Below are 13,314 nucleotides of genomic sequence, written 5' to 3'. Positions count from 1 at the left end.
GGCGGGCCTTTCATTAGATAAATACGCCGGCTCGGCTCTCTTCTGAACGGAAGAGCAGGGTCTGAGGAAGGAGCAGAAGCTCTTGGTGGGGAGCAGGGAGCAGGGAGCAGGGGAAGAGAACTGAACAGTGAGAGCTTCCCTGCCTCGGAGTATTTCTGCCCGTGGGAATGGTCAGCACCTCGCAAACAGACGTGGGCTTGCATTTCTGACTGCGGGCAAGTAAAAAAAGATGCTGGCTCTAGAGCAGCGGTTCTCAACCCTGTGGGCCGCGACCCCGGCGGGGTCGCCTAAAGCCATCGGAAAATACAGAATGCATATCAGGTATTTACATTCCGAATCATAACTGTAGCAAAATTACAGTTATGAAGTAGCCGCCAAAATTATTTTTTGGTTTGGGGTCACCGCAACATGAGGAACTGTACTGCGGGGTCACGGCATTAGAAAGGTTGAGAACCACTGGTCTAGAACGTCTATGTTGCACCTAACACCTGTCACATGAACTCTAACAGATGTCACTCAGTGATCCTGAAGGGACTGCACAAAACCACATCGATACCCGACCCCCGTGGGGCGGAGAAGAGACTTTGGCGACACTTCCTCAGCACCCGCTCATTTGCAAGTCAGTCTCACTCATGTCCCATCATCTGTCCCCTCATCCCTTTGCCACGGGCACCGTGCAGAGGGCTCTGCAGTCTTCTGACATTAGGACCACTGAGGCACAGAGTGGTCACATAAACCATCAAAGGACACGCAGCTGGTAAGCCTCGCGCCAGGATTCAAACCCGGCAGGTCTGCTATGCCGGAGCGCGTGCTCTTCAACTCCACCCTCTTGCCGGTTTTTATACTCATGTCACTCCATCTGTCCAAAGCCCGTCCAAAGGCAGGACGCTGTGGGACGCTCTTGCCCGGGCTGGGCAGGGCCACGCGCACTCGCTAAGGTTTATCAACATTTTAAAGGACCAAGAGGACAGGTCCCATAGGACTCGGCACTATGTACGAGGAAGCCAGTTGACCAAGAACACTTAGGTTCTCATGACAAGTTCTTTTAAAAGACTATAAGCATGGAATAATTTTCTCCATTTGTTTTTTGTTTGTTTGTTTGTTTTTTTAGAAACCATAATTTCTGGGTTAAAGACCTGGGGCAAATATTCTAAAATTTTGTAAATGTGAAGCATTCTCATCATCTCTATGTTTTAACGTGTCTGAATTTAAATTTAAAATTTTAACATCTTTTTGTCTGTGTGTGTGTGAGCTTTTATTAATCTACACTGGCATATGTCCCAGATCAATCGTAGGTAAGCCCAAGAGTATTTGATTTCCACACATGGGAATGTGTTATTTCATCATTACTTCTTACATATTCCATGACGTCAGCTTAGGCTGGAGTCGCTGACACCTGGGGGGTCTCCGTTTCAGGACGCCTGGTGCAGTCAGGAGCCAAGGAAGCAAAGCTGGGACTGCCCCCAGAAACGGGGTTCCTGCCCAGCCCTCCTCTGCCAGCACACCCCAGCTTTTAGCTGTCAATGTTGGAGTGCCACTTACCGGCTCCCGCCTCTCAAACGCAGTTCACTACATCATTAATTTTATAGTGTCATCTCCGACGGCTGTAAATCCAACACGCCTATCATCTTAATTTTCTGTAACTCTTAATAACTTGTAAAAGGACACAGGAAAGAAGAAATTGCCATTTTAGAAACTCTTCTCTCTCTCTCTCTCTCACGCCAAAGCAGTCACTGGAAAGAGCATGTTTCAGACATCCGGAATTCACTGTCTAGAATGAAAGAAAACCAGCTCGAAGGATGAGATACTAGTTTGGCACTTCCAACAAGAACTCTGATCCAGGGGACTCCTCTTGGCGATACTCAGCCTTTTCTCTGTAAATAGGCCATTCCCCAAAATGTGGGGCATGCACTTGAGCTTGAAGATTATGGCCGGACGGGATGGACGTGAAAACCAGTCAGCGTCCTTGAAGGAGTCCCAGAGCCTCCACATAGCTGGTCACCTACCTGGCACTTGGCAGTCAGTGGTCTGATGAACCCTGGTAAACCAGGGGGCGAAGCCTCATCCACAGACTTCAATTACCCAACAGAGGTCACAGTACAGTCGAGCACCTGTTTGTGTTGCTATGTAGTGAACTTATATAGTATTGCTATATTGGTATGTAATGTCGTACAACGATAGGTGTCTATAATATTGCATAGGTACAGGATGTTGCATGATGATAATCACTATCTATCTCTTTTAATACCCAGACAAGGTCAGCCCCTTTACGAAGACACTCTGGATACATGATTGCAGACTGTCATGCCAACCCTACAAAAAAAAAGGCGTGGCTCAACCATTTTGTATAGATGGAAAAACTTATGTTCAGAGAAATGACATGGTTTGCCTAAACTCTCCTCTCTCCTGGCTCCAAAGAATTACTCTTTAGGCCACATGACAATTCTCATCTCAGACTTATTTGCTGTTGTTTTTTTTTTCCTTTATAGCCTAATTAAACACCATGAAAAAATATTATTCACAAATAGAAATACAAAAGCACTCTTTCTCTGAGAACAGGATTGATATTGTGGGCTGGTTACCAGTGTGAGCTTCCATGGAAGTGCACATGGGGCACGGTGTGAATGCCTATGGAAGTGTGGACAGGGCACGGTGTGAACACCTATGGAAGTGTAACGGGCACAGTGTGAATGCCTATGGAAGTGTGGATGGGACACGGTGTGAACACCTATGGAAGTGTGGATGGGACATGGTGTGAACACCTATGGAAGTGTAACAGGCACAGTGTGAGCAACTATGGAAGTATATATTTAAATAATGGGCACAGTGTGAATGCCTATTGAAGTGTAATGGGCACAGTGTGAACACCTATGGAAGTGCACGCAGGGCACAGTGTGAACACCTATGAAAGTGTAATGGGCACAGTGTGAACAGCTATGGAAGTGCAGACAGGGCACAGTGTGAATGCCTATGGAAGTGTAACATGCAATATGTGAATACCTATGGAAGTGTGGATGGGACATGGTGTGAACACCTATGGAAGTGTGGATGGGACACGGTGTGAACACCTTTGGAAGTGTGGATGGGACACGGTGTGAACACCTATGGAAGTGTGGACGGGACATGGTATGAACACCTATGGAAGCTTAACGGGCACAGTGTGGACACCTATGGAAGTGTGGATGGGACACGGTTTGAACACCTATGGAAGTGCACATGGGGCATGGTGTGAATGCCTATGAAAGTGCAGACGGGGCACAGTGTGAACACCTATGGAAGTGTAACGGGCACAGTGAGAATACCTTTGGAAGTGTGGATGGGATATGGTGTGGACACCTATGGAAGTGTAATGGGCACAGTGTGAATGCCTATGAAAGTGCAGATGGGGCACAGTGTGAACGCCTATGGAAGTGTAACGGGCACAGTGTGAATACCTTTGGAAGTGTGGATGGAACACTGTGTGGACACCCATGGAAGTGTAATGGGCACAGTGTGAATACCTTTGGAAGTGTGGATGGGACATGGTGTGGACACCTATGGAAGTGTAATGGGCACAGTGTGAACACCTATGAAATTGCAGACAGGGCATGGTGTGAACACCTATGGAAGTGCAGATGGGGCACAGGCTGCTGCTGGGTCTTTGCCTCCTACCCCTCTGGCCCCCTAGGGAGACTCCAGGCCTGAGTTTCCTCACTGTGGTGACTGCCAGAATGTCCGACTAGCTCCTGGTGACTCAGCTGTTCTGCTCAGTTCAGAGAAAGTCCATCTGTCATTAGAATGGGACAGAAATTGCCAAAAGGGCAGGCAGAAGCAGAAGCTACCATCGTGTTTATGGGAACACAGGCAGAGGACAGGCCATTATATTTGAGGAGTATTTTCTCTTTCATTCTTCTTTTTTTTTCCTGTTGTTTCTATGTGGTCTCATTCTCAAAAAGATTTTGTTGTGGGACTTGAAAGAAACATTTAAATCTGATTGTAACAAGCTAGTGATTTACATGAAAGATAAGAGGAAATAAATGTGTGAAATTGTTCTCAAATACATTGAGGATCATGAATTTTTTTTAATGTACATGGCTGTAAAATTTCTAATATAATTTTCATTGTAAATAAAGACATCTGTCACAGAACACATCTGCTTAAATAAAATCAGTGTATATGGTTCTGTGAGTATGAAGACAATATCTACAATCATAAAGCAGGGTTTATTAAAATGCCATTACAGCTAAATTATTCTTACAGGGAAACTCTGGTACTTGGCAGTCCTGTGATAAAGCTGCAGCTAATAGAACTGGGTCTCCGGTCACAGAGCCACTCTGAAGGACTGTTGGAAGTTTTATCGCTGGAATGCTCCAGTTCTATAATTTGACCCTCTGGAAATACAGAAAGCTGCATCCTGGCTTGGTGCTGACAGGTTTCTAGATAAGTAGAAAACGAAGCTGAAGCTAACATTTTTTTCCCCTCCTCAAATGTCAGAATGACATTAAACAAAAAAATAGTTGAAGGTAGAATTGCTGGTGCATTCATTTAGAAATGTTCCAAAATCATTAGCCATGTTTAGGACCAATTAGAGTCAAGGTAAAAAAAAAAGAAAAACAATGATAAGTTCCCCACATTGCTAAAATCAGAACAGGAATATAGTCCTGAAGCCAAGCGCACGGACACCGGCGGGTTGGAGACGCGACTCCCACGGGAAATGAGGAACGGAGGGTGGACGGCGGCTGCTGGTTCTCCGAGCTCTGAGCTCCAGCGGCTTACCTGTCATCGGGCGACAGCTGCATTTCCTGTCGGCCACGGGTGGGGTGGGGTGGGCTGGGGATGGGGCAGGAATTCTGAGTGTCTTCCGAATATCACTGTTTCTTCTTTTATGCAAGAAGATTCAAAGTGGCGCCCAGATTTCAGATTCTACTCTGGGAGGACAAGAACTACAGCCTCGTGTTGTCGTCGCTAGGGTCCTCCTTAGGGAGGGGGAGGAAGAAGGGGTCAGCCCTCGGCTTCCACGCGGGTCCACACAGAAGCAGATGTTTACACAGGAAGGAAGTTGGAGAGAGGCAGCTTAGACAGTGACAGAATGGAAAGAGCACGCACATCAGAGGTTCCCGTGCGGGTTGTGGAGAAACGCTTGCGAATCACACGCACGGTAACGGCGCTCACCGTCGCTGGGGCTTTGGGAGGCGCTGCTCCCGGGCCCCGCCATTTGTTCAGTAACCCCAGCTCTCCGATCTCCAGCGCTCTCTTCACGTGTCTGTCTCCGTCATCTCGATCTCTCTCAAGATACCTAGACCCTATAATGGACGTCCTTAGGGTTCTCTGACGAACCGTAACTGAACAAGGTGCACACCAGGACTCAGTCTCTAAGCCCATGGATGTCTGATGCTGTCATACAGTAAAAATATATACGTGGATGAGTCGGAAATGTTCTACAAGTATTTTCCATACTGTAAAATTGCTGTTACTAAAACTTTCAGTTTAGACCAAGATACACTCCATTGCTGACATCCACTCCCATTCTCCTGGAAGACAGCTGCCTTTCTAAATATTCACACTGACTCTGTAGGTCACCCGGCATTTCAGAACAAATATCGACTCACTCCATTACGAGTATTCTTCAGCTCTCATAGCCTGAGTTGAAGTCCTTTGAACTAAATAAGTTTAATCTTAAACACACGTAGTTCCTACTATTGAAAGATAGTTAGAAACTGTCTCCAGGTCCCATGATTTCCTGAATATTCTTCCTAAGCATACCTTTAAAAAAAATTAGGAATCATATAAAAAAATAGTGATTCCCAATAAAGGACTTGTTGGCACTGGGAGCTGCCACATACACAGTTCTTTGATTTTGTTTGTTTGTTTTTTGTATGTACAATGAGGGGATCGTGTCACAGATTTCTGCACTGAATTACTGACTTATTTACTGATAATTTCTGTGTCAGGAATTAACTTTACTGTTGACTTACGCCATGCTGATGAAAAGTATGTAACTTCCAAGTGAGTAACGTAAAAGAAAATTACATTCACATAGTTTCAAGAGGCAAGAGAGGAAGCTCACAGTCTCGATGAACACACACCCCCCGACGCTACCAACAGACACACGACTAGCCAACACCATGGCTGGTGTACAGCAGGCCCACCTGAGCTCCTCAGGGCTTTCTAAAACAGATACAGCAGTTAAAAAAATAAACGTACCGGCATATATTTTAAACAGTACTCACCATCAACTAAGGAGCTACCTATTACCTATTTTTCTATTTATTTTTAGAAATAGAAGACATCTATTGAAACTCTGCAAACCACCTCTACCAGATTTAATAACATTGCTTTAAAAATTCATCTTAAAATCAACAAATATTGCCATTTTTACAAGAAGTATTTAAAGGTAGAATTACTGTCAAGAGAAAGGACAAACTCAAAACCTACTGATGTGTTCCAAAAACTATTAAAAAAAAACTTTACAATGTAATTATTGGAAGATTATAAAACTGCTTCAGTGCTTTGTACTGAGTAAGTAAGCGGTACGTGTGTGGAGTTATAAATGAAATCGTTACTGTAACTGCTTCCGTCCTTGTGGGGGGGGGGTTAGAAGGAGAAGGGGTGGGAGCTATGCTATTTAGATCTCCACGTCCTTGTGGGGGGGGGTTAGAAGGAGAAGGGGTGGGAGCTATGCTATTTAGATCTCCAAATGGATTTTGGTTTATATGCAATAAGAAATCCTAGGTGGGTTGCTAATTAACTCTACTTCAAACCACTTTCCCCTTTTTTTAGGACTTAAAAGACATTTTTTACTCCGGGGATGACTCACCATTCATATTCTTAAAGATGTTCAGGATGGGCAGGATCTGACGGTAATAGGGCACCAAAGCTTCCCCCACCATGTCCGCTGACAGCACCAGGTGCTGGATGACTTTGAGGGTGACACACATGACCTGGCGGTTCCGGAGGTTCAGAGCACCTGCGTGTGGGGAAGGGAACAGGCCAAAGGAAGAAGCATTCATTTCTGCAATTATCAGACGAGTCGATTGGCAGACTGTTGGGGGTCACCCATGGGACGAGCCTCGTTATGATGATTACAGCTTGGAATGAGGTGCAGTGGCCCTTCCCACTGTAAACAGGGTCTCGTTGGTGTGCTCCTGCTCCGCCCCCTCTCTTGAGAAGAGGCAGTGATGGACAGGTAGCAGGAAGGGGAAAAGGTTAGTAATGTTACTGGAAGGTTGACAACAGATGAATTTTCTTTTTTTTTTTTTTGTATTTTTCTGAAGTTGGAAATGGGGAGGCAGGCAGACAGACTCCCGCATGTGCCCGACCGGGATCCACCCGGTATGCCCACCAGGGAGTGATGCTCTGCCCATCTGGGGCGTTGCTCTGTTGCGACCAGAGCCATTCTAGTGCCTGAGGCAGAGGCCATGCAGCCATCCTCAGCGCCCCCGCCAACTTTGCTCCAATGGAGCCTTGCCTGCGGGAGGGGAAGAGAGAGACAGAGAGGAAGGAGAAGGGGAGGGGTAGAGAAGCAGATGGGCACTTCTCCTGTGTGCCCTGGCTGGGAATCGAACCTGGGACTCCTGCATGCCAGGCCGACGTTCTACTACTGAGCCAACCAGCCAGGGCTGACAACAGATGAATTTTCATGTTACATAAATTTCCGGTTACTAGTTCATGCTCTTTTTAAAACCATTAGCATAAAACAGACATTTATTTGGGAACGGGGACCAGGTGTGAGTAGAAACTATAGGCTGGTAGTGAACACCAGGAATGTTCATGGTAGAAGTGAACATAAACTATGTTCAGACTCTCAAGAATGCATGGAAGAAAAGCACATTTTTAAATGTTTAGAACTTTAAAAGAAATCAACTGTAAGTAACTACAAGAGACTAAAGAAACACAAAATGGTTATTAAGAGCACTTCTGAATGCCCAGTCACCATCGGCACTGCAGAGACAGGACAGGAGCCAGTGGGCACCCTGGTGGCCTCACACCTGCGGAGCCTGGAGGTGCCATTTGCTCCTCCAGTGTGGAGAACTCAGAGGGCCAGCAACCAAGACATTGGCCCTGACTGCGAACTTGGCCAACACCCCCACACTTTCTTTTTTTAAAATTATTTTTATTTATTCATTTTAGAGGAGAGAGAGAGAAAAAAAGAGAGAGAGAAAGGGTGGAGGAGAAGGAAGCTTCAACTCCCATATGTGCCTTGACCAGGCAAGCCCAGGGTTTCGAACCGGCGACCTCAGCATTTCCAGGTCACCGCTTTATCGACTGCGCCACCACAGGTCAGGCTACACCCCCACACTTTCTCGGTCCCAGTCTCCTCCGTCACGGGGCCCTGCTAGTGGGATTCTAAGTTGACTGAAGTGCGGCATGTGTCACAGAAGAGGTTGAAGGTGGTCACTGATAAACTGTGAGATGCTCTTTTTTCTTTTTTTTTTAAAGGTTGTGCCATTTATGGAGTGACAAAAGGAACACGCCTATCAAAAGGGATGACACCATACTCCATCTACCTGAGAGGCCGTCCTGACATCATTCTTGAACTCCAGGTCACATGTCCAATAGCCTGGATCATGCCAGCCGCTCACACTTAGGTTGTACCAAAGAGAAGTTTCTTCCACAGATGTCCTCTTGGTATTGTTTCCCTGGTTGCCCAGGCAACCAGGCTCAATTCCTGTTTTTCATCCATCACACTCCACATGTGTCTCCTGAATTTATGTCCTCCTCCTCATCCTCATCTCTACTCGCCAGTCTCCACATCTCACCCCCACTCCTCTCCTTTCCCCATCTCATCTCCACTCCTCTCCTTACCTCATCCTCACCTTCATTCCCCTCCTCTCCCCATCTCACCTCCACTCCTCTCCTCTCCTCATCCTCACCTCCATTCCTCTCCTCTCCCCATCTCACCTCCACTCCTCTCCTCTCCTCATCCTCACCTCCATTCCTCTCCTCTCCCCATCTCACCTCCACACCTCTCCTCTCATCCTCACATCCATTCCTCTCCTCTCCCCATCTCACCTCCACTCCTCTCCTCTCCCCATCTCACCCACACTCTCCTCCTCTCCCCATCTCACCTCCACTCCTCTCCTCTACCCATCTCACCTCCACTCCTCTCCTCTCCCCAACTCACCTTCACTCCTCTCCTCTCCCCATCTCACCTCCACTCCTCTCCTCTCCCCATCTCACCTCCACTCCTCTCCTCTCCCCATCTCACCTCCACTCCTCTCCTTTCCTCATCCTCACCTCCACTCCTCTCCTCTCCCCATCTCACCTCCACTCCTCTCCTCTCCCCATCTCACCTCCACTCCTCTCTTCTCCCCATCTCACCTCCACTCCTCTCCTCTCCCCATCTCACCCCCACTCTCCTCCTCTCCCCATCTCACCTCCACTCCTCTCCTCTCCCCATCTCACCTCCACTCCTCTCCTCTCATCCTCACATCCATTCCTCTCCTCTCCCCATCTCACCTCCACTCCTCTCCTCTCCCCATCTCACCCACACTCTCCTCCTCTCCCCATCTCACCTCCACTCCTCTCCTCTACCCATCTCACCTCCACTCCTCTCCTCTCCCCAACTCACCTTCACTCCTCTCCTCTCCCCATCTCACCTCCACTCCTCTCCTCTCCCCATCTCACCTCCACTCCTCTCCTCTCCCCATCTCACCTCCACTCCTCTCCTTTCCTCATCCTCACCTCCACTCCTCTCCTCTCCCCATCTCACTTCCACTCCTCTCCTCTCCCCATCTCACCTCCACTCCTCTCCTCTCCCCATCTCACCTCCACTCCTCTCCTCTCCCCATCTCACCCCCACTCTCCTCCTCTCCCCATCTCACCTCCACTCCTCTCCTCTCCCCATCTCACCTCCACTCCTCTCCTCTCCCCAACTCACCTCCACTCCTCTCCTCTCCCCATCTCACCTTCACTCCTCTCCTCTCCCCATCTCACCTTCACTCCTCTCCTCTCCCCATCTCACCCCCACTCTCCTCCTCTCCCCATCTCACCTCCACTCCTCTCCTCTCCCCATCTCACCTCCACTCCTCTCCTCTCCCCATCTCAACCCCACTCTCCTCCTCTCCCCATCTCACCCACACTCCTCTCCTCTCCCCATCTCACCCACACTCTCCTCCTCTCCCCATCTCACCTCCACTCCCCTCCTCTCCCCATCTCACCTCCACTCCCCTCGTCTCCCCATCTCACCTCCACTCCCCTCCTCTCCCCAACTCACCTCCATTCCTCTCCTCTCCTCATCCTCACCTCCACTCCCCTCCTCTCCCCATCTCACCTCCACTCCTCTCCTCTCCCCATCTCACCTCCACTCCCCTCCTCTCCCCATCTCACCTCCACTCCTCTCCTCTCCCCATCTCACCTCTACTCCTCTCCTCTCCCCATCTCACCTCCACTCCTCTCCTCTCCTCATCCTCACCCCCATTCTTCTCCTCTCCCCATCTCACCCCCACTCCTCTCCTCTCCCCATCTCACCTCCACTCCCCTCCTCTCCCCATCTCACCTCCACTCTTCTTCTCTCCCCATCTCACCTCCACTCCTCTCCTCTCCCCATCTCACCTCCACTCCTCTCCTCTCCCCATCTCACCCCCACTTCTCTCCTCTCCCCATCTCACCTCCACTCCCCTCCTCTCCCCATCTCACCTCCACTCCTCTCCTCTCCCCATCTCACCTCCGCTTCCCTCCTCTCCTCATCTCACCTCCACTCCTCTCCTCTCCCCATCTCACCCCCACTCCTCTCCTCTCCCCATCTCACCTCCACTCCCCTCCTCTCCCCATCTCACCTCCGTTGCTCTGGAGTGAACTTTTCATATACATGATCAATAAAATCAAACTTTTGTCAGATAGCTTTATGTCTCTGTATATAAGTGATTGATCACTCGGGGACAAATTAATTATCTTTCACAATGGACAGTGATCATAGCTGTTAGAAAATAATTATTTCATCTTATTGTGACCCCTACTGAATTTACATGGTTGTGATAAATGTTATTGGACTGGCAATGGCAGGTCAGGAAAATGCCTTAGCTGTTCCTCTTCCCAGCATCTAGAATGGAGCCCTGTGTCCTGCTGAAGGGAATGGCTCCAAAACCCTGGTAGCCCCTGGGAAGTAAAGCCCCTGGGATGTGCACAATTAAAGCCCCTCAACTACACCCAACTCTCCTATTTTTCTTCCTTATTCTCGGGGAATGAAGATATACCACGAAGTTGGAAGTCTTTTTGTTCTTAATATATCAGTAGAATTAAATTAAAAAAAGAGGTTGGTTTTGTTTGTTTTTTGATACAAAGTTTCTTTCTTTTGAAAGACTGTGTTAACAGATACAAAGAAAATACTATTCTCTAGCTTGAAAGAGAAGAAATGTGTTTATTCTTTGTAGATGGCCCTGAGAGCTATTGTCAAGACTTAAGTGAGGACTTTGAACTCAAGATTTAAGGTTTGAAAAGGATCTTATATGAGAAGTCTACTGACATTATAGGTCAGTCCGTGGAACCTTTATATTCAGAAAATTGGATTTCTATTGTACTGCTTACTGCCTTCGAGAATAATCAACAAGACAGAGTTTTCAGATATATAGAAATTGCTGAAGAATAAGGAAAAATAATCTAATGTCAAAGTGGTAAAACATTCATCTTAGATTGTTATAAGTTACACATATGATTTTTTTCAAGCATAAACTCAATCATTACTATAATTTTTGCAAAGTGAGAACATTTTCTACTATTAGATATGGTTCACTACTGTGGAATAAAATAATGGAAATATTTTCGCTTCTTTTAACACTGGAAACACCAAACAAAGTGAAAAAGCAAACAATAAATTCTAAAAGCTATCTTTGAGATATGCTAGAAATGTTAATTATCCTTGATATAAAAACAGCTATCACAAACCAATGAAAGATTAAATCTTCTCACTTAAAAATAGGCAAAGAATATGATTAGATAATATATAAATTAATAAATACAAATGAAAAACTACATTTTTAGAATGTTCAACTTCAGTGATAGTCAAATGAAATGCAGTGGTACTCTGTAATTTGAATATCATGTTAACAAGGAGTCTTTGTTAAGTGGAAACAGGTTCGGGGAAAGAGGGACCCTCGCTGACACCATTATAGATAATCACAGTCCTCTCAGAGCTATATGCATACAACACTGGACCCAGCGATTTCACTTCTGGGATTCAGTCTAAGGATGTATCAGATGGGCAGAGAGATTCACAGGAAAGGATGGTATAAGCATTTTTACTTATATTTAGAAACAGCCTAAATGTTTCAAAAACAACAGCTTATTTAAATAAAATCCAGTATATCTATACAATGAAAATGTATGAGGTTATTAAATAGAAAAATATCTAATAATAGGAAATTTTTTTTCTAATAGAAAAATATTTTGATAATAGGAAAATGTTTATAAGATACAGGTGAGTAAAGAAGTAGGTTATAAAGCATATTTTTGCTATAATCTCATTTTATAGAATAAAATGTAAACAAAATACTGGAAATTTATATATTCACATGCTAACAGTAGAAACTATCTTTTCTACAGGCATATATAGACACAGGATTTTATTCCACTAAAAAACAAATATTTTTTATACTGCTTATTAAAAATTAGGAATATACTTTGCATATTTTCCTAAAAATATTATTCTTCAAGATTATAACTTTATGTGTGTTAATGGAGCAGAATTCAAGTATCTTTCCTTATTCTCCCTCAGTATTTTCTTGATCACTCTTACCCATATATATTTTGAGACAAACTAAAATAATTTGATCAGACTAAACATATGCTTAATACCCAGATATAAATTCCAATAAATTTAGAGAATAATTTTGGGGAAAATGATCATCTTTACTACTGAATCATTGAATCTTTCCTTTAGAAATACGTATGACTTTAATTTTTCTTATTTTTAATTAAGCTCCTTGGAAAAGCTTATAGTTTTTCTCATGTAGATTATGCATAGCTAGGTGAAATTTACTTGAAGTAATTTTGTTTTTTGTTACTATTTGTGTAAGACCATCTTATCCCAAAATGCTTCTAGAAATTATTGATAATAAATATGTAAAAGCATATGACTTGTGTATTTATTGATAACTGTGGACTTACTTAGTTCCCTTACTGGGTCAACTTGTTTTTGAGCAAACTCAGTTGGGTTTTTTGAGTAACTTAAAAAAAAAAAAAGCTAAATTGCTAAAAATTCTAATATTTACTTTTGGTCATATGAAATAGGCCAGATTTTCTAAGAGAAAATAAAATGTTGTAATACCGAGAGTAAACATTTTAGTTTTTTTCAATCACTCTTTTTATTTTTCTTAAATGGTTGATTTCTATTTTATT

At 45.1% G+C, this 13,314-nt stretch overlaps 1 protein-coding gene across 2 annotated transcripts in view; it reads right to left on the bottom strand.

Moving 5' to 3' along the window:
- Positions 1-13,314, bottom strand: part of PACRG (parkin coregulated) — a 459,081-nt gene that overhangs the window by 205,208 nt on the left and 240,559 nt on the right. For both annotated transcript variants that reach the window (XM_066248027.1, XM_066248028.1), the window contains exon 4: positions 6,797-6,946. In XM_066248027.1, the coding sequence (XP_066104124.1) occupies positions 6,797-6,946 (150 nt within the window). The remainder of the gene's footprint in view (positions 1-6,796; positions 6,947-13,314) is intronic.

This window comes from Saccopteryx bilineata, chromosome 12, assembly GCF_036850765.1.
Source record: "Saccopteryx bilineata isolate mSacBil1 chromosome 12, mSacBil1_pri_phased_curated, whole genome shotgun sequence".
In the NCBI taxonomy this organism is placed as follows: Eukaryota; Metazoa; Chordata; class Mammalia; order Chiroptera; family Emballonuridae; genus Saccopteryx; species Saccopteryx bilineata.
The sequence above is the reverse complement of the archived record's forward strand: the minus strand, read 5'-3'. Positions and strand labels throughout refer to the sequence as shown.